This window comes from Pseudonaja textilis, chromosome 2 (assembly GCF_049901715.1).
Source record: "Pseudonaja textilis isolate UNSWEBS1 chromosome 2, rPseTex1.2, whole genome shotgun sequence".
NCBI lineage: Eukaryota > Metazoa > Chordata > Lepidosauria > Squamata > Elapidae > Pseudonaja > Pseudonaja textilis.
The window spans coordinates 7498831-7518146 of NC_141991.1; the positions used below are offsets into that span (position 1 = coordinate 7498831).

General features: G+C 41.5%; 2 protein-coding genes across 4 annotated transcripts in view; both read left to right on the forward strand.

The window, feature by feature from the left end:
- Positions 1 to 11372: 11372 nt before the first annotated feature.
- Positions 11373 to 19316, forward strand: part of LOC113454278 (uncharacterized) — an 80346-nt gene continuing 72402 nt past the window's right edge. The window contains exon 1 of one of the 3 annotated variants that reach the window (XM_087927746.1): positions 11373 to 12053. In XM_087927746.1, coding sequence (XP_087783872.1) covers positions 11678 to 12053 — 376 coding nt within the window. In that variant the 5' untranslated portion in view covers positions 11373 to 11677. The remainder of the gene's footprint in view (positions 12054 to 19316) is intronic. The other 2 variants (XM_087927747.1, XM_087927748.1) reach the window with 2 other exon arrangements.
- The window catches only part of LOC148126645 (uncharacterized), a 44982-nt gene continuing 37606 nt past the window's right edge, over positions 11941 to 19316 (forward strand). The window contains 2 exon segments of the mRNA XM_087928091.1: positions 11941 to 12053; positions 19095 to 19221. Coding sequence (XP_087784217.1) covers positions 19134 to 19221 — 88 coding nt within the window. The 5' untranslated portion in view covers positions 11941 to 12053; positions 19095 to 19133.

Here is a 19316-nt window from a genome sequence, read left to right on the forward strand (position 1 = left end):
TCTTCTTCTAGTTTAATTTCTAATAAATATCCATACAATTTTTTAATCACCTTTTCATCAGTACCTGTCAAAATCTTATTGAAGTCAGTCAGTTTATCATAGAAGCCTGTTTTAGAATCTTTGTCATACCTTGACTGTATTTGCGCGTATGAAAACCAATTCATCTTTATACCTTGTTCCTCTAGTTTTTGCATAGATTTAAGTTCACCCTTTTCATTCAATATTTCACCATATATATTATCCTATATATTATAGGATAAGAAAATGCTTCAATAGTCGGTAGCCAGACTGGAATTTTCAAATAACATTGCCTTTTAGTCTTCTCCCAGTTTAACCACAGAGACTCCCGTATATAATGTCTTCTAAAATACCCGTGTTTTAGTTCCTTTATACCATAGAAAAGCATGCCACCCCAACAACAGATCATGTCCTTCTAATGTCAACAATGTAGTATTTCCTAATGTTATCCATTCCTTAACCCACATCAAATTTGTAGCTTGGTAATACAACTCCCAGCTAAGCAAACCAAATCCTCGTCTTATTCTGGCATCTTGCAAAAGTTTTAACTTTATTCTCGCTTTCTTACCTTTCCATATATATTTCAACACAATTTTATTTAAATCTTCAAAATAATCTTTTCCAAGCCTAACTGGAATTGTTTGGAACAAATATAAAATTCTGGGTAGTAAATTCATCTTGATTGTTGATATTCTCCCTATTAATGACAGTTGTAAATTTTCCCATTTCTCCAAATCTAGCACTATCTGCTGCTTAAGTTTGATATAATTATTCTCTTTTAGTGTACTACATCTTGCTGTCAAATGTATCCCCAAGTACTTGATCTTATTTGTGACCTGAATTTTCAGTAGGCCTGCCAGTTCTTCCAATTTGTCTTAATAGCATATTCTTTGTCAAGATCTTTGTTTTATCTTTATTTTCAAACCAGCCACCTGTCCATATACCTCTATCTTTTCTATCAATGTTGATGCTGTTTCTAGTGGGTCTTCTAAAATGAAAACCAGATCATCTGCGAATGCTTGCAACTTAAATTCTTCCTTTTTAATTTTCATCCCTTTTATAACCTTTTCTTCTCTAATATTTCTGTTTAACACTTCCAATGTTAATACAAACAACAAAGGTGATAGTGGGCACCCTTGTCTTGTTCCTTTTCTTATATCGATAGAACCTGTCAGTTCTCCCTCTATCATTACCTTTGCCGCTTGGTTATGATATATAGCTTCTATTGCTTGAATAATTTTTTTTACCAAAGCCCATCTGTTCCAGGAGTAATAACATGAATCACCAATTCACATTATCAAATGCCTTCTGTGCATCTAAAAATATCAAAGCCATTTGTTTTTCAGGGTGTGCCTCGTAGTATTGCAAAGTGTCCAAGATTATTCTCATATTGTCTTTAATTTGTTTCTTTGGCAGAAATCCATTTTGATCAGGATGGATAAAATTATTTAAATGTTAACTTATTATTTAATAATCTTTCTGCCAATATTGAAGCAAAGATTTTATAATCTGTGTTTAGTAAGGAAATAGGTCTATAGGTCTTGATTTGTAATGGATCAGCCTCCTCTTTTGGGACAAGTATAAGTTTCTGACCATGATTTGGGTATCTTCTTTAACATAACTTCATTCATAACTTCTAGCAATGGAAGGTTCAATGATTCTTGTAATGTTTTATAAAATTCTGCCAGAAGTCCATCTGGGCCTGGTGCCTTTCCATTGTTTTGCTTCTTAAGTGCTTCAGTTAACTCCATCATTGTTATATTGCTTTCTAACGTTGTTTCAATCTCTTTAGGTATCTGGGGTAAATTAGCACTCTTTAAGTACTGAAGATGACTAGAAAGGAGTCTCTAGCCTAAAATATAAAGTCAAAAAGAAAAGAAGGAATAGGTGGAAAAGAAAAACCAGCCCAGTTTTAAAATATAAAATCGTGTGTAAAAAATCCAGCAATCAGAAAAAAAGTAAAAAAAAAATATTACTTTGACTTCCTGTTTAAAATCGCCGCTTAATCACTTCTGTCAAAACTTTTACAGATTCTTTCTTTTCCTTAGGGTGTCCTTTCAAATCTTTAAGTAAAGAAAAAATTGTCACCAAACCGGCACACTTTCTCTTTCCGTTCTCTTTCATTTCGGAGCTGTCCCAACTTCAGCAGCTTTAATGGCTTCCTCTTTGCCACTGGCAAAAAGAGCTTCTCCTGGATCTACCAGGGACTTTGCAGTGTCCCTGGGATCAACAGGATGTGCTCTTTACATTCACCGTCTCTTTGGGACGGTTTAGATTCGTTTGGACCATCCAGGAGCAAAGATATCGACAGCGATCTGAGACCTCCAAGATCGCATGCTGTGTTGTTGTGACGCCAGCTCCGCCCTCCCAAAAGCTGTTTATGTCAAGTTGACTTTTTTTTTAAAGCGCCTTTGGGATAACATTTTCAGACAAAATAAGGCTGCAGAAAGCTGGCTTAGAGTCTAGAAAAGATACTGAAAGATTTCAAGAGGAAACATTGCAATCTAAGTGGTGAGGTCCAGACCTGGTGGTGTTGACTCCCCATATTTCCCTAATGCTGGAAGGAATCAAGCAGTGGATCTACTACACCCATGTGGAGAAAGTCAGGCCAGAACAAAGAGAAGCAGGATCTCCAGTGAGCTCTTCACTGGGAGAAAGTGACGGAAGAGAATGAACTATTGGATTAATAAGAGACTCGAGAGTTGTATCAAAAGTTATAACTGGAGGGATGGCGCTGTGTGTCTGCACCACCTTTAACCTTGGTTGTGTTTAGCTGATTTCTAGTCTGAGATACGATATCGATTGTGCTTGATTTTTATTAATGCCCTAAATTATGCAGCAGCTTAAGGCTTAGCTTTCGCATCTCAGATACAGGCTCTTTTGGGTGGGTAAATTGGACAATTCAGGGAACCAGCTTCAGAAAATACAGGTGGCCCTTGACTTATGACCACAAATTAACCCCAAATTTCCATGGCTAAGCAAGACAGTTAAGTGAATTTTGTGCCATTTTACAAGTTTTGCCACAGTTTGGTTAGTACCATGCTTGTGAAGTGAATCTGATTTCTCCTTTGCTTGTCTGAAGGTCTCAAATGGGGATCGCATGATCCTGTTATTAAGGCACAATCATGAATGTTAAAAATGTGTTTTTTCAGTCTAACCGACAATTGCCCATTCCTTGAAACCAGTCTTGGAAAACACAGGGAAGGAATTTGATAACATCAAAATAGGGAAACGCCTAGACTAGCGGTCTCCTTGTGGACTTCGACTCCCAGAATTCCTCTGACTCAAATTGTGCACAAATACACAAGTAGGACCAATTTGCATCTGTACAACCATAAAAAGTATCCCGTTAGAAAAACAAATCATCACAGAAAGCTTAGCAACATTTATGGAAGTGTTGAGGTTTCCTTTTGAACAAGTTAGGATGGCTTTAAATAGCTTGGCTGAGGTCTGGATGGCATGTATGTAGGAAGGCGAAGATGTTAGTGTAAAGCAGGAATTACTTTAAAGGGCGGTGAAGAAATTCCTTCTGACTCTGAAAAGTGTAAACTGGCAAATGCTGTGCAAAGGCCTCCAGTGGGTGTTGGTGGGGTACAAAGGCTTTGAGGGAGATTTCTTTGTGTTACTTTTTCTACCGAATAAAGTTTTTGCTTACAATCTTGTCTTCAATGTGTTCAGTTTGAGGCTGGGCACATCTGGCAAAGTGCCTGGAGCAGGAAAGCTGAGGAAAACCAAAAGTGCCTTTGAGTTCAGAAGGATCTTTTTTGCTTCTTTCAACAACTTTGGAAGTGCAATTCTTGAGGGGGAAATGAGGAATCCACCAGGATCCTCTTCTCTGCAAACTGGAAGCAGCTTCATTAGGCTCGGAGCTGTTTTAAGTGGTAGAAATATTTTTTAGATGTAGTTGACTTACAAGAACAAGTGAGGCACAAATTTTTGTTGTTAAGTGAGACATTAGATCAATTTTGCTCCATTTTGTGAGCTTTCTTTCCTCAGTTAAGTGAATCACCTGAGTTGTTAAATTAGGAACATAGTTATTAAGTGAATCAGGTTTTCCCTTTGGTGTTGCTTGTCATAAGGTTGCAAAACGGGATCCCCTGACCCCAGGACACCATAATGGTTATAAATGTGAGTCAGTTCCCAGGTATCTGAATTTGGATTGCGGGACCATGGGGATGCTGCAATGGTTGTAAATGCGAAAAATGGACATAAGTCATTTTTTTCAATGCCATTATAACTTCGGTCACTCAACAAATGGCTGAAAGTCAAGGCTGTCTATACGGTTTAGTCATTTTTCTTCTGAAATTCACAGACTTTTAAATATTTCCCGCCTCAGGACTTTTAGATGGTTAAATATATTAAATATTTCTTAGCTCAGAGGTTTTCTTCAGCTTCAGAAGGAGAAAGTTAATGGGTCTCCCTTATGGATCATCAGGGGGTCCTTTGGTTCTGCATTTATTGGGGGTAATATTGGAAAAAAGCAGATTCTGTGGGGATTTTTCCCCCTTTCTCTTTATTCTCTTTTGGGGCAAGGGAGCCACTTCTAAGTTGTGTCGCTGTTCGATATGCCCCATTGACCCTTCAAATACAGGCAATCCTTGACTTACAACCACAATTCAGTCCAAAATTTCTGTTGCTAAATGAGACATTTGTAAAGTGAGTTTGATCCCATTTTATGCTATTTCTTGCTGGGGTTGTTAAACAAATCACTCTAGTTGGTACAGTCGTTGGCCAAATCTGGCTCCCCCATTCACTTTGCTTGTCTGGAGCTTCCTGTGATCCTGGGACATGGCAACCGTCATATAACCGTCAGGTGCCAAGTGGCTGGATTTGTATCACGTGACCATGGGAAGGCTGCACCCGTCTTTAGTGGGAGAAGGTTCATGTTTTTTCAGTGCCTTTGTAGCTTTGTGCACTAACCCAATGGCCGTAAATTAAGGACTACTTGTAAGGCAGCCACTGATTGTTATTCTGGCACAATCATGACTGTTAGTCATTGAAGGGAATAGGTTGTAAGTAGAGGTCTATGCTAAGTGGATAAGAGAAGCTCCTTTTCCTGCCTAACTTTGCCCCCTCCCTCTCTCCCCTTTCTCTGACTGCCTGAGTGTTGGACTAGAAGACCTCCAAAGTCCCTCACACCTGTTATTCTGTTAAAGAGCAATTCCCTCCTAACTTTAATGCTCCCCACCCCCTTCCCCTTCCTGCTCCCATCCCTGGGCCTCGTCCCCTCCCTCTTCCCCCTGGTTCTCTGGCTGCCTTATTGTTATAAGGAAAAAGAAGGAAAGGCAGAACTCTTTCCCTTTGGGAATTCAAATTTCCCAGCTGGGAGATTTACTGCCAAATGATTGGAGGTCAGCTGCATTGGACGGGCCGGGGGGGGGGAATGGGCACGCAGGGAGACCCCCGAGTGGGCGGCGCTCTCCGCCCTGTAGAGAATGGGAGGAGCTATAAGCGCTTCCGGCTTGGGCTCTGCAAACTCCTGGTGGGGGTTGTTGCGGGGAGGGGGATCCACGTGTGTGTCCGGGAAGGAGGGAAGCCGAGTCCGGCCGAGGAAGAGAGCCGCCTCTCTCCTATTGCGTGCCAGGTAAAAACCTCCCTTCCTTCCTGGGAAATGCCGGGACAGGTGAGCCTTCCAGACGGCTTCATGGGGCGCTGACCGTTTCCCATCGCTTCCTTTGAATTCCTCCCGGAATTCGCTTCCATCGTTCAACTGAACTGAGTTTTTAAAGCCTTTTAGGGCATTTAAAGAGGCGTCGCCCTTTTCCTGCGGGCCATTGTTTCTCAACCTTGGCAACCTTGTGATTTGTGGGCTTCCAATCCCAGAATTTCCCACGTGTGTTGAAATCCACATATCTTAACACCTCACAAGATTGAAAAACGTTGCTTTCATCCAGGGGTGAGGAAGTTACGGCCCTTTTATGACTGGTGGACTTCAAGTCCCAGAATTCCTCAGCCAGCTGACTCAGGTATTCTGGGAGTTGAAGTCCAGGCATTATAAAAGGCCCTTAGTTCCCCACTTGTGTCCCAGCTGTGAAAATACAGTTTTTGTTGTCTTCCTTGATTCTCTCATAAGGGAAGGTGAACATTATAGCAACGTGGAATAACAGAGTTGGTGCTTTAATGCACACATTCACGGCTGAGATAATCTGCCTCTGAATCCAATTCCTGGTCCTTCCACACCTTTCGGTTTTCCTCTCACCCAGAATGAGCTTCTGTGTGTTGTTGCTCTGGCTGCAAAGGACTCACTTAAAGGGGTTCCCTAGTTAGCCAAGAAATAGGCTAAAATCAGCCTTTTGCACTGGATGCTCAAGAATATCCTTAGGATGTTTGATAGCCAATTATTCCTTTGCTGTTTGTTCCCCTCTCCTAGACCCCCTCGTGGCCATGGCTTCATCTCCGGGAACCCCAGTTCTTTGTAATGGAGGATCAACAGCGGCTGAGCTTCCAACGCAGGTAGGAGGATTCTCCCCTCCCCTCCCCAGGTGTGCCAATCTTCCAATAACAGAATAACACAATTGGAAGGGATCTTGGAGATCCTCTAGTCCCTCCCCCTGTTTCAAGCAGGAGACCCTATACCCTTTCAGACAAGTGGCTGTCCAGTCTCTCCTTAAAAACCTCCAGCCCAAAACTTCTGAAGGCAAACCGTTCCATTAGTTAATTGTTCCTACTGGTCAGGAAGTTTCTCCTTAATTTTAGGTTGCCTTTCTCCACCGTTAGTTTCCATCCACTGTTTTTCCCTTGCCTTCTGATGCTTTGGAAAATAAGTTGAGCCCTGCTTGTTTGGGGCAGCCCCTCAAATATTGAAACATTGCTATTGTGTCTTCTCTGGTCCTTCTTCCATTTCCTGCAACCATTTTTCATATGTTTTAGTCTCCAGGCCTTTAACAATCTTAGTTGCTCTTTTCTGCACTTCTTCCAAACTCTGAACATCTTTTTGGTAATCTGGTGACCAAAACTGAATGTAGTATTCCAGGTGTGGCCTTACTAAGGTTTCATAAAGCAGTAATAATACTAATAAGGTGAAAAGAAAAGTCCAAGCTTGGCTTTTGTAGAGAGCGCAGCAGCTGCCCAGCAGCTGAAGTTGGAGACACTGACATAGACTTGCAGACTTTTATACAAAGATAAATATATTTAACATGGAAATTTACAGCAGTCTTTGTCACCATCCAGAAAAGGAAGAACATAAGATAGTCAGAAAAACAGAGGAACATCCTGAGGTAAATCTAAAGATGCAAAACACAGAGAGGGAAAAAAGGAGGGAAAAAAGGGAAACGCCCCCTTTCTACTTACAGCAACCAATCATAGCGTAGATTGCATCCTATATAATCAGTTACAATTCTGTTATGGCCTATTGTAGACTTTACTCTTTCAGCCATTAAATTCAATATCCTACATGCTCCTTTGCCCTACTTGGAAGCTGTGGAGGATTTTCATTAAGAAGAAGAATTGCATGTAATTCATTGAAGTGTTCATTGTTAGGAATATTCATGGAATATGTTGTTTTTCTCCCTTCCCTGTGTCAGGATTTGGTATCATTTGAGGATGTAGCTGTGTTTTTCTCTGTGGAGGAGTTGGCCCTGCTGGATTCTGAGGAAAAAGCCCTGTACCAAGAGGTCATGCTGGAAAACAAGAGGAACGTGGCCTCCTTAGGTAAGGGATTCTGTTACTGTTGTGCAAAATATTTTTTATAATTAATGCACGTCAACTCCTCCAGCACTATTATTATTATTATTTTGTTGCTGTATGCTCTAAAGTGCTGATCTTCAAATTTGCAAGCTCTTTATCTGAGGTTTTCATCCTTTTCCATGAAGCCTGGCTTTTCTTTACAAATGGACAGTGTGGAGAGACTACTGAGCTTCACAATTCACTCTCTCCCGCTTGTTAAGAATCAGATTCAATCTTACACATGCTATGCAGGAAGGGAACAAATAACCAAGTGGAACAGGTTAAACACAGAGATGGAGTATATAAACCACAGTTTAATACAGTACTGTAAATAAAAGACTGTCAAATACTGTACACCGTATTGCTGCAAGCAGCAACCATTGTTATGCTTCTGTCAAGGAAAAGAAATGTCGACACACATATTCCTGCACTAGAGTACCTCCTCCCCACACCATAACATTGATTTTACTGAACAGCTCTGAGCCAGCCTCCGTCTCTCTCTCTCTCTCTCTCTCCAGGACAAGATACTATTCTTTTCCATCAACTCTTTCTTAAGCTAGAACTGTCTTCCCAAGGAAAGCGACCAAACTCTACTCTGGCTCAACATGGAGGTAAGACACAAAGGAAAAGTATCAATTTGGACTTGAAAATAATTGAAGCCCATGAGGAGGGGAAGAAGGTAAAGACCATAGGAGGAGAAGAAGGACTGGCTTGTTCTACCATATGCACTATCCTTAAGGGTAAAGATAAAAGAGGTGATTAAATTAGCTCCAGGAGCCGATACCATAATCTCGAGAAATAGGACAGGCCTCTTTTAAAAAAATGAATAGCTCCTTGTGCCTTGGATTGACGATCAGATCCCCAAAATAAGTCCCGTTAATCTTCATCCTATTCAGGGAAAGGCATGGAGCGTTTTGGAAATACTAGAGTGAGCAGCGGGTGAGGAGTACAATGAGACCTTTGGAGCCAGTCGTGGCTGGTATGCGCAATTCTGAAAATGATTTAATTACTATAATTTACGAACAACAGGTAAAGCTGTGTGTGCTGATGAAGCTGCCCGACACTTTCCAGACCAACTGGATGAAGTTTTTCTGTAAATATATATTTACAGTGTGTGTGCATACATACATACATACATACATACATACACACATATATATATATATATATATATATATATATATATATATATATATATATATATATATATACCCCCTAACATTAATTTACAGTATATCAAGATACCAAGCATAGCATCATATGTCAGGGTTAGAAGTAACCGACTCAAAAGAATCGAAACACTGAGGTTTGATGATTCCTCAAAGTACAGATTTATTAGGCAGGTCCTTTTGGCACAGCTGCTGAAAAGCTGACTCTGGAGGTCCAGAGGTTTTTCCCACCCAATTCAAAGTTCTTCCCCCCAGTCCACTCATCCATCACATGGTCCAATCAGATCACAGTCAGAGTCCAGCTGTTTTCCTCCCGTGCCTCACCAGGTGCTGATGAGAACATCCTTGGTTCCCAGGGGAAAGAATTCTATTTTGGCTACACATGCCCAGCTATCTCTACTCCCCACTCCCATTCCCACAGCTCTGCCCAGCCTCGCTGTGCCAATCCGGAACATGATCCAAAATGGCTTTAGGATTGACACCATGTTTTGAACCAATGCGATTTGGGAGGAAGTTTGGTACTGTTCAAATACAGCAGTGGTGCTTGATCCCTTTTGCACCTAAGTTTGTGTTAACTTTTCTTTTTCTATTGTTGCAAGCAGGTGACATGTCGATGGGAGATGGAGGATTCTGGCCAAGAGGTAGCAGCACCTTTGCCAAAAGACAAAAAGGAAGTTGCAGAAAAGTTGTATGGAAAGCAAAGTTCAGAAGAAAAACCATTAACGGAGGAGCTGGAGAATTGCTCTGGTTTACCATGTGCAGATATCAATGTCTTATTGGACGCAGATAATTGTCATGAAAAAGAAATGCAAACGGAGAGGGACCCGCAGACCCGTACCCGAAACCACTCTCGGCTCGTCAGGGAAACGGGGTAGGCCCAACCCCAGGGAAACCCTAGGTCGGGCACATCTTCCGTCCCCACCTCAAGTTGCCGAAGCAGATCCTGGCCCTCCTCGGCATTTACTTTTGGACACTCGAATCTTTCTACAGTCTCAGAAGGAGGGAATTTCCGCTGTTGCGTTGGTGGACTCGGGGGCTACAACCAGCTTTATGGACCAAGCTTTTGCTACGCACTATGAGATCCCATTGGTGGCTCCACCCATTGAGGTGGAAACTGTGGATGGGCGTGAGCTCAAGTCTGGGCCCATTCGTTTCGCCACCCAGCCAGTGCGTATGATCATTGGGGATCATGAGGAGGCGATAAGTTTTTATATCACCTCGAACCTCCATCTTCCTTTGGTGCTCGGAATATCCTGGTTGCGGTTGCACAATCCATTGGTGGCTTGGTCACAGAACGGTATTTCCTTTCCAAGTCTCCAATGTGTAGACCACCTGAGACAATTGGAACAGAGACGCCTCCATTGGCTGTGGGAGACAGAGTGGGGTTGTCAACGAAACATCGTCAAGTTAAGCATCAGACTCGGGGGAAGGGCCCTGAGGTGGGGGATAGTGTTGTGATTGGAAGGATCGGCCTGGCTCGGAACTTGGAATCTAATGACTGTTAGAGCGTGGATTGACGTCAGAACCAGGAAACGTAATCTGATTGGCAAGCCAGCTAATTAGCACGTTGCCTTGATGAGTATAAAAGGACACAGCTGAGCTTGCGCCTCTCGCCAGGAACAAATGATTAATGATTACTTGGGATGAAGACGTTTCAGTTTGAGAGCCTTCGGTTTCTTTGAGTTTAAAAAAGAGCTCTGTCTGTTTGACTTTTGAAGAGGAGCCCTAACAGTTCCTGTCAGCAGTTATAGTTTGATTTGATTGTGAAATGGCTGCTTTCCGTTTGTTCGTTTGAATTTCCAAGAGGGGACATAACATATATATATATATAATTCAGGGAACCAGCTTCAGAAAACACAGGTGGCCCTTGACTTATAACCACAATTAAGCCCCACATTTCCATGGCCAAGTAAGACAGTTGTTAAGTGAGTTTTGTGCCATTTTCCAAGTTTTGCCACAGTTGTTTGGTTAGTAACATGGTTGTGAAGTGAATCTGGTTTCCCATTTGACTTTGCTTGTCTGAAGGTCTTAAATGGGGATCCCCTGACCCTGGGATACTCCAACTATCAAAAATACAGGCCAGTGGCCAAGTGTCCGAATTTTGATCACATGACACAGCGATGCTCTCTTTGTTTCTCTTTCCCTCTCTGTCTCTCTTTCCCCCTCTTTGTGATCAGGTTAAATGCAGAGTTATTAATCTGTTGGTCTTAACATACATACATATATATATACATACATACATACATACATACATACATACGTGTGTGTGTGTGTGTGTGTGTGTGTGTGTGTTAAGACCAACAGATTCATAACTCTGCATTTATATATATATATGTTTTTTAACCTGATCACAGCACTTGGGTAAAAGCTATGTTTAAATCTACTTGTCCTGGCTTTCAGCACTCTATATATCTTGCTATGGTTAAGTGAATCTGGCTTCCCAGTTGACGCTTGTGGGAAGGTCGCAAGAGGTGATCAAGTGACCCCTGGACTCTACCAGGGTCATAAATGCAATTCAGTTCCTAGGCGCCTCAATTTGGATCACATGACTAGGGGAATTCTGCAAAGGTCTTTAACGCGAATCACGAACTTAAGTCACTTTTGGGGTGGGCATTGCAGCTTCCAAGGGACACTAAATGATGGTCATTAAGTCGAGAACTATTTGCCAAGCAGCCATTATTCATTATTATGGCACAAATCGTGAATGTTTGTCATTTGAGGAGACAAGTTAGTTGAGGACTGTCTTGTTAGACTCAGTGGAGAAGGCAGCCTCCTTTTCCTGCCTACTACACCACTTTCCTTCCAAAAGAGGGATTCCCATCTAAATGTGCTGCTTCGAATCCCCTCCCCCGGTCCCTGGGATTCCTCCCCTCCCTCTCCCGCCTGTTTCTCTCGTTGCCTGGGGCAAAGCAGCCCCGGACTCGCTGCCCAGCTGCCCACCCCGACCAGGACCGTTGGGGAGAATGGGCAGGCATGGAGACCCCCGAGTGGGCGGCGCTCTCCGCCTTGTAGAGAATGGGAGGAGCCCTAAGCGCTTCCATCTTAGGCTCTGCAAACGCTTAGCTGGGGTTACTCCCGGAAGGGGGAATCCACGTGCGTTGGCCGGTAAGGACAGAACCGTGGCCGGCGGGGCTGCGAGGGGAGCGGATCTTTTGCATCTCTTGGACCGAGGAACAAACCGCCTTTCCCTGCGGGCGCCAGGTAAGAAGCTTCTCCCTCCCTCCCTCCTCCCTCCCCTCCTTCCTCCCCTTTTCCCACCTGGGGAAATGCCCGGACAGGTGAGCCTTCCAGGCAGCGTCTGGGGTCGCCCCAAGATCGCTCCTGCCGCCCCCACTTCCTCCTGGGGGGGAGATGATTCTGCCGGCCCTTCCCGATCGTTTCCCGGCACTTTCTCTTCCCCCTCTGGGGCTGTTTCAGGTCCGGAAGGCTCCGGGTTGAATGGCTGCTAAAGCGGCCGGAGGGAAAGGGGGCGATCCCTCCCAGGAGCTGCTGTTTGGGGTGGGGGTTGCTCGGGACGAGCCCCCTCCGGAGAGAGCATCGCGCAAAGGCTCCTTCCGATGCCCTTTCATCCCCAGGATGGATTTTGCCTGAGTTTCTTTCGTCCCTGAATTCCTTTTCACCGTTTCATTTAAGGGTGTTTTTAAAGCCTTGTGTGCATTTAAAGAGGTACCACCCTTTTCCTGTGGGCCATTTTTTCTCAACCGTGGCAACTCGATGACATGTTCCCGAGTCAACCTGTGTCAGGAGTTCTGGGAGTTGAAGTCCACCAGGCCTAAAAGGGGCCACACTTCCCCACTTCTGTGCTAGGCTATTCCAAAGGGAAAGTCCCAGCTGGGAAAAAAGTTATTTTCATCTTCCCTGATTCTCTGATAAGGGAGGGTGGACATCTGGATTCTGACATTGAAAGGGCTGAAAGAAAGGAAATCTGTCCTGGGTGTAGGGAAGGGTCACAGAGAAAAACCACAACAGGCTTGCTAAAAGTAAATATACAAATATTGGTTGGAGGTGCAAGAAAGAGGTAGGAACATATAAACATATATGGTGGGATTGTGATAGTGCACCAAAAATATGGGACATGGTGTTGAGAGAAATTAGAGCACTTTTGAATGTAAATTTAGATATCTCACCAAGAATTGTATTACCGTTGGTGGTGGAAAAACGGGATATAAATGAAACCAAAAAGGAATTGATTGTAAATTTGGTAATGGCAGCTAGATTAGTGATGGCTAAATATTGGGGATGTAATTGGGATACTGAAAGAAATGGTATAAAATTTGGAGTATGGCAACAAATGATAAGTTAACAACAAAAAATAAATGTAAAAAAGGGATGATTAAAGCAAACAATTATAATGAAGTATGGGGGATTTTATAAAAACCCGATAAAGATATTGTTATAAAGAAAAAGAAGCCTTCCCCTTTAAGGAAAGGCAGAAGTCTTTCCCTTTGTAAATTCAAATTTCCCAGCTGGGAGATTTACTGCAAAATGATTGGAGGTCAGCTCCATTGGAGGCTGGAATTCATTTATTCTTTATAGGAAAGCAGGTAAGAAGAGATCAGAATAGCTTTCATGAGACTAGTCTACTTCATTGTAAGTTAAACCCCTTTTTATGACCTTCAAGGCCTTTTTTGATTTGTATGTGAAGCCCTTTAAAGTCTTTTGATTAGTATGTTTGTTATGGCGTTTAAATCCTGTCTCTTGAGATTGGGATCTTCCATCCTGGGATCTGGGTAGAAGGCAAATAAGTGATTGTTTTATAGTCCGATCTCTGTTTTTCCCTGGCCCTTTGTAGCGGCTGCTTCTTTATAATTAATCAGTTTGCATTTTGTTGCAACATCCTGAGCTTTCTCTCATGCCTTTGGTTTGCTACCATGGTTTAAAACTTTTTCTTCCTGTCGTGCCTTTTTTATTACTGTAAGTGTATCCTTTTCTCAAGTGTCTTAAGGTTCTTCATTTCTTTTCCATTGGGTGTTTGCTTTTGCTGTTTTTCACAAGTTTTATAATTTGCCATCTATTTGATTTCTATGGGAAGGGATCTTAGCTAATTTATAGGCTTTTTCTCTGTATCCCATGTGTGTAAATTTTATCCTTCCTTTGTTGTGGAGAATAGGCTGGCTTCAGCTTTTTAATGGCACTATTTGACAAGGGTGGGGGCTGAATCCCTGCTTGAGTTTCCACTTCTCCTTTCTTTTAGGGGGATTTTCCTGCCCCTTTAATATTTTAAAATTTCTTTTCTTTTCCTAGGAGAGGAGTGAATCACAACTTCCAACACAGTGTTGGTGGAAGACAAACCTATTCAAAAATATATGTTGTTTTGGAGGAAGATAAGGGCATAGTTGGAATATACTGTATATCTTTTAATTGTTATAGAAGAAAAAATATAGGGGGAAAAAAGGTCTCCGGATGTACTGTAATATTTGTATTTTTTCTTTTTCTTCCTTTTGTTGAATTTCAATGTACATGTACAATGTATTATTTGTATTTAGAATAGCTTGCTAAAACTCCTTATTGCTGCAGGATCTCAGCATGGCTACTTTGAAACTTACTGCATCTTCTGTCAAACAACCAGCTGTATTTCCTGCTTAAGTAACTTCAATATAAAAGGGTGCTGAAGAAATAATTCAAGGTCTTTCCTAGCCTTGTGAGAGAATTCAGCTTTCTCCAAACCTGAATACAGGTATAGTTGATTTACCAGCGCACTTAGGACCAACATTTCTGTTACTAAGCCAGGCAGTTGTTAAGTGAGTTTTGCCCTCTTTTATGACCTTACTTGCCCCAGTTGTTACCTGAACTTCTGCAGTTGAGTTAGTAACAGCTGTTGAGTTAGTGATGGTGAAGGGAATCTGGCTTCTCTATTTGCTTTGCTTGCCAGAAGGTGACAACAGGTGGTCACATGACCACAAGATGCTGTGACAGTTATAAATAGGAGTCAGTAGCCAAGCACCTGAATTTTGATGGTGTGACTGTGGGGATGCTGCAACTCTTGTGTGAAAAGTGGTCATGAATCACTTTTTTCAGCTTTTTTGTAACTTCAAATGGTCACTAAAGGAATGGCAATAATTCAAGGACTACCAGTGTATGTGTGACTCAGAGAATTGGACCCTGCCGCTTTTGTTGGTGCCAAGCCAGACCAAGAACTCCTGATTAACAACTCAACACAACTCCCTGGATATGGGAGGAGGTCAAGCTCTGTGGTCCTTTAATGCACACATTCATGGCTGAGATAATCTGTCTCAGAATCCAGTCCCTGGTTCTTCCACACCTTTCAGTTTTCCTCTCACCCAGGACAAGCTTCTGTGTGTTGTTGCTGTGGCTGCAAAATTAACCCAGTGTTGCATTCAACCAACATATCCAAGGTCCAGCCCATTAGTGTACAATGTCTTCAAAGAAAAAGAAATCAAGAAAGTCCAGTTGCCTCCTGAAAAAACACCTTTGGGGCAACCATGGCTTGGATGACTGGACATTCTGGTTTTTCTCCAAAGAGCTGAAGAAACTTCTTGGATGAGAAGTGAAACCAGAGGTGGTATTTAGCAGGTTCTGACCAGTTCTGTACAACCGGTAGCGGAAATTTTGAGTAGTTCAGAATACCAGCTCAGACTGGCCCCGCCCGTTCTATTCTCTACCTCCCAAGTCTCAGCTGATCGGCTGAGTCTTCTTTTGTTACCCTGCACAGGAGAACAGAGCTGGAAAGCAGATTAGTGGGGTGGGGAGGGAATGGGATTTTGCAGTAAACTTCCCCTGAAGTGGGGTGGGAATGGAGATTTTACGGTATCCTTCCCCTGCCACATCCACTAAGTCACACTCACCAAACCACGCCCACAGAACTGGTAGTAAAAAGTTTGAATCCCATTGCTGAGTGAAACATCTTCAAAGAAAAACCAGAAAGTCCAGGACTTCCGGTGGCATTTCTGTCGAAGACTGATCAGAGACCGCAATTGTGCATGGCTTTGATCTGTGTTTACCTTGTTGGAGGGGTCCCTGCGGGACCAGAACCATCTTACCCACCTCAGAGAGGTGGGGGAAGAAGGGGAGACCGCCAGCTGGTTCAAGGGGAGCTGAATCTTGCCTCCCAAGCTAGGTATTAACTCTACTGGAAGACAAGCTGAAACAGTAGTTTAATGGCTGCCCCGAAGACAGAAAGCTGCCAGGACCTAATTATGCACTGGAGTAATGAAGTGGTGAGTGCCATGTAATCAGATAAAAACTATTTTTTTTCTCAATAACCCGGAGAAGCAGAAAGAAAGAGCTCTCACTTAAGAGTATGACAGCGGCGAACAAAAAATAAGAGGAAATATAAGGTAAACAAAATTGGATTATAAAAAGCTTCAACAAAATTAGAGACAAAACTTGGAATAATATATATAATTTGGTATTAATTAGACATTGGACAAAATGCTGGCCTGGAATTGACTATATTTAAGACAGCTAATAGTGGAAATGGTTCAAATTAACGTTAATGTAATTGAAAAGAGAAAAGAAAAGAATTTTGAAAAGTGGAAAGTGATACAGAGCACCCTTTAATAGTTAAAGATTTTTTAGTCATTATTTTGTGGAAAATTACTGGTCTTATAATTATTATAAGATAAAAGACTAACAAAGTAACAAGAACCCCAGAATTTAAAAAAAGGGGAGAAATTGTAGTAAGAGGATAAATGAATGCAATATCCTGTGATTGTTGGGGGTTGATTGTGATAAAGAGACAGAAGGATTAATAAGGGCAATAGAGACAAAAGGAGACCTTTGGCAAGGATTTGAACAAAAGGCTTTGAATTTTAATAACTCAATTGATTTTTTAAAAATGGAAGAAATAAGCAAAGACTTTAAGTCGGAATTGTAAACTGTGAGAGGAATGCTGAAAGAAAGAAGGGATTTACTGGATATACTGACAAAAAAATAATGGCGATGCAGTCCGTAGCAGAACAAAGGAATTTCAAAGAGGAGAAGTTAAAGGAAGAGGAAAGTGACTTAGACAAACATGGAAAACAAGAGATATTGCTAAAAGACATTAAAGGAACTAAAACTATGACAATGATGACAGAGTTAACAAAAGAGAAAACGTTCCCAGGATTAAACAAAAGAAGAAATTTTACAAGAAGAAACTTCAAAAAAGACAACAGGAAAGGGTGGGGGAGAAGATAGGTGATTGGCAGATGGAAATAAATAGGAAAGATCGGAAAAACTTAGAAGAGGGAAAGTTAGTTGAAACCAGGAGAAATGACAAGGCCGAGAAATTTAGAGATAAGGGTTAGATGAGATACAAAAGGGGGAGGCCTCATGGGAATGTATTTGGGTATTTTATATTAGAAATTTAAAATGGGGAGATTTGAAATTCAAAATTTATTGGGAATTACCCTACGAGTATTATATAACTATATAGGAGAAGAGTGAAGATGAATTATGTTATAATTAAAAGTAGGGGAATGAAATTTTATTTAAATTACAGGGGTAAAATTTGGTTATGTGAAAATAAAGAAAAATATGAAATGGTTATATGAATAGTGTTGGAATAAATACAAGATACAGTATATTGTAGGTTGAGGAATATGCCATGTGGTTCCTAAATACATTAATTTTACTCGTAATTTTACTCTTTCTTTTAGTGTTTATTATATATTGGTCTTGAGTTAATTAACGAAGACAATAATGTATAAGGTAAAATGAAATAGATGGTAAGCTGAAAATGGAAATAACAGGGGATAAAGAATTGAAAATAAATGTGAGGAAATGATTGTGATATTGAATTAATGAATTAAAATATGAAATGGAAATTTATTTGAAGAATAGTAGAGTGGATAATAATTTGATGTGATATTAAAATTGAAAATGTAAGCATAATTATGTATAAATATTGTAATCTGGAATCACGTTACTCACATGAAGAGATGTGTAAAAAACAAAAATAAAAAACTTATTAAAAAAAACAAACTTATTAAAAAAAAGTGCTTTTGGCTATGCTTTAAATTCTAATAAACCTCTGAATCCTAAAGGGGGGCTTTTGTGGGCTGCTGTCTGTTCAATTTTTATTAAGTTCAGCTAGGCTCATGATTCCGTTTTTTTTCTCCGGACAACCATACTAGTTCTATCTGAGTTTGATCTGATCGGAATGCAACCATAAAATACAGGAAAGTTGCATGCAGTATTCAAAAATAGGAAAAAGTTGAAAGAAACCGCTTTCTGAGCGTAAAGTGACGGGGGTGAGCTTCAAAAATTTTAGCAAGGGGTTCTCTGCCAGGTTGCTGGGTGGGCGGGGCCATGGTGGGTGTGGCCTAGTCGCCTTCCTGAACCATGGTTGTTGGGGGGATGGCATTTTTGCCCTCCCCAGGCTCTGGAGGATGTCTGGAAGCCAAGAATGGGACCACTTCCGGCCTTCCCAAACTTCCGGGAGCCCTGTTTTCCGCCCTCCCTTAGCCTCCGCACGCTCCCTGCACTTAGTTACATCCAAAACGGGCCACGTGGGGACTCCTGGGAGGGGCAGGGTGGGCAGAGCCAGCCAGGAGTGGAATTTGGGCGTTCTCCAAACTGCACAGAATCTTAGCTAGGGCCTCTCCCGAACCCCCAGCAGCCACCCTGTAATAAGATAAGATAAATGTACTGTCATTGTACTCAGAAACCTGAGAACAACGAAATGTGTTCTTTCACAACATACAACTGAACAACACCAAAAGACATATACAAATAACAATATAAAACAAATTAAAACAAATAACAATTAAAATCTGTACCACCAGGATATATATATATGTTAAGACCACCAGATTCATAACTCTGCATTTAACCTGATCACAGGTTAAATGTGGCAAATATTTAGTGTGATGTCCCTTTACACTTTGCTTCTCTAAACCTAATTGGACTGGCACCTCACCCGCTGTCATTGCAATCACCTGTGTGTGCATCCTACCGTTAAATGACTGCTATCTTTTGCAGCAAGTTTGTGCAAGACACGTTTATTTATTTATTTATTGTAAGGCACTCAAGAGTTATTGGAACTTAGCTCTGCTTATTCCTTCAGGGTGATTTGCATTATTTGAATGATTGGTCTGAGTCTAACTAATCAACTATAATTGTGTCCTGGCCTATTGTAAACTTTACTCTTCCAGCTACTAAATTCAATATGGTACGTGTTCATATTGGAAGCTGGAGGTTTTTCATTAAGAAGACGACTTGCATGTAATTCACTGAAGTATTCCTTGTTAGGAATATTCATGGAATTTGTTGTTGTTTTTTTTCCCTTCCCTGTGTTAGGATTTGGTATCATTTGAGGATGTAGCTGTGTTTTTCTCCATGGAGGAGTGGGCCCTGGTGGATTCTGAGCAAAAAGCTCTGTACCGAGAGGTCACACTGGAAAACAAGAGGAGCAAAGCCTCTTTAGGTAAGGGATTCTGCTAAGATATTTAAACTTTTAGGAGCCAAAGGTCAAATGTTTTATAATCTTAATAGCAAGCATAGCATCATGTTTGAAACAAA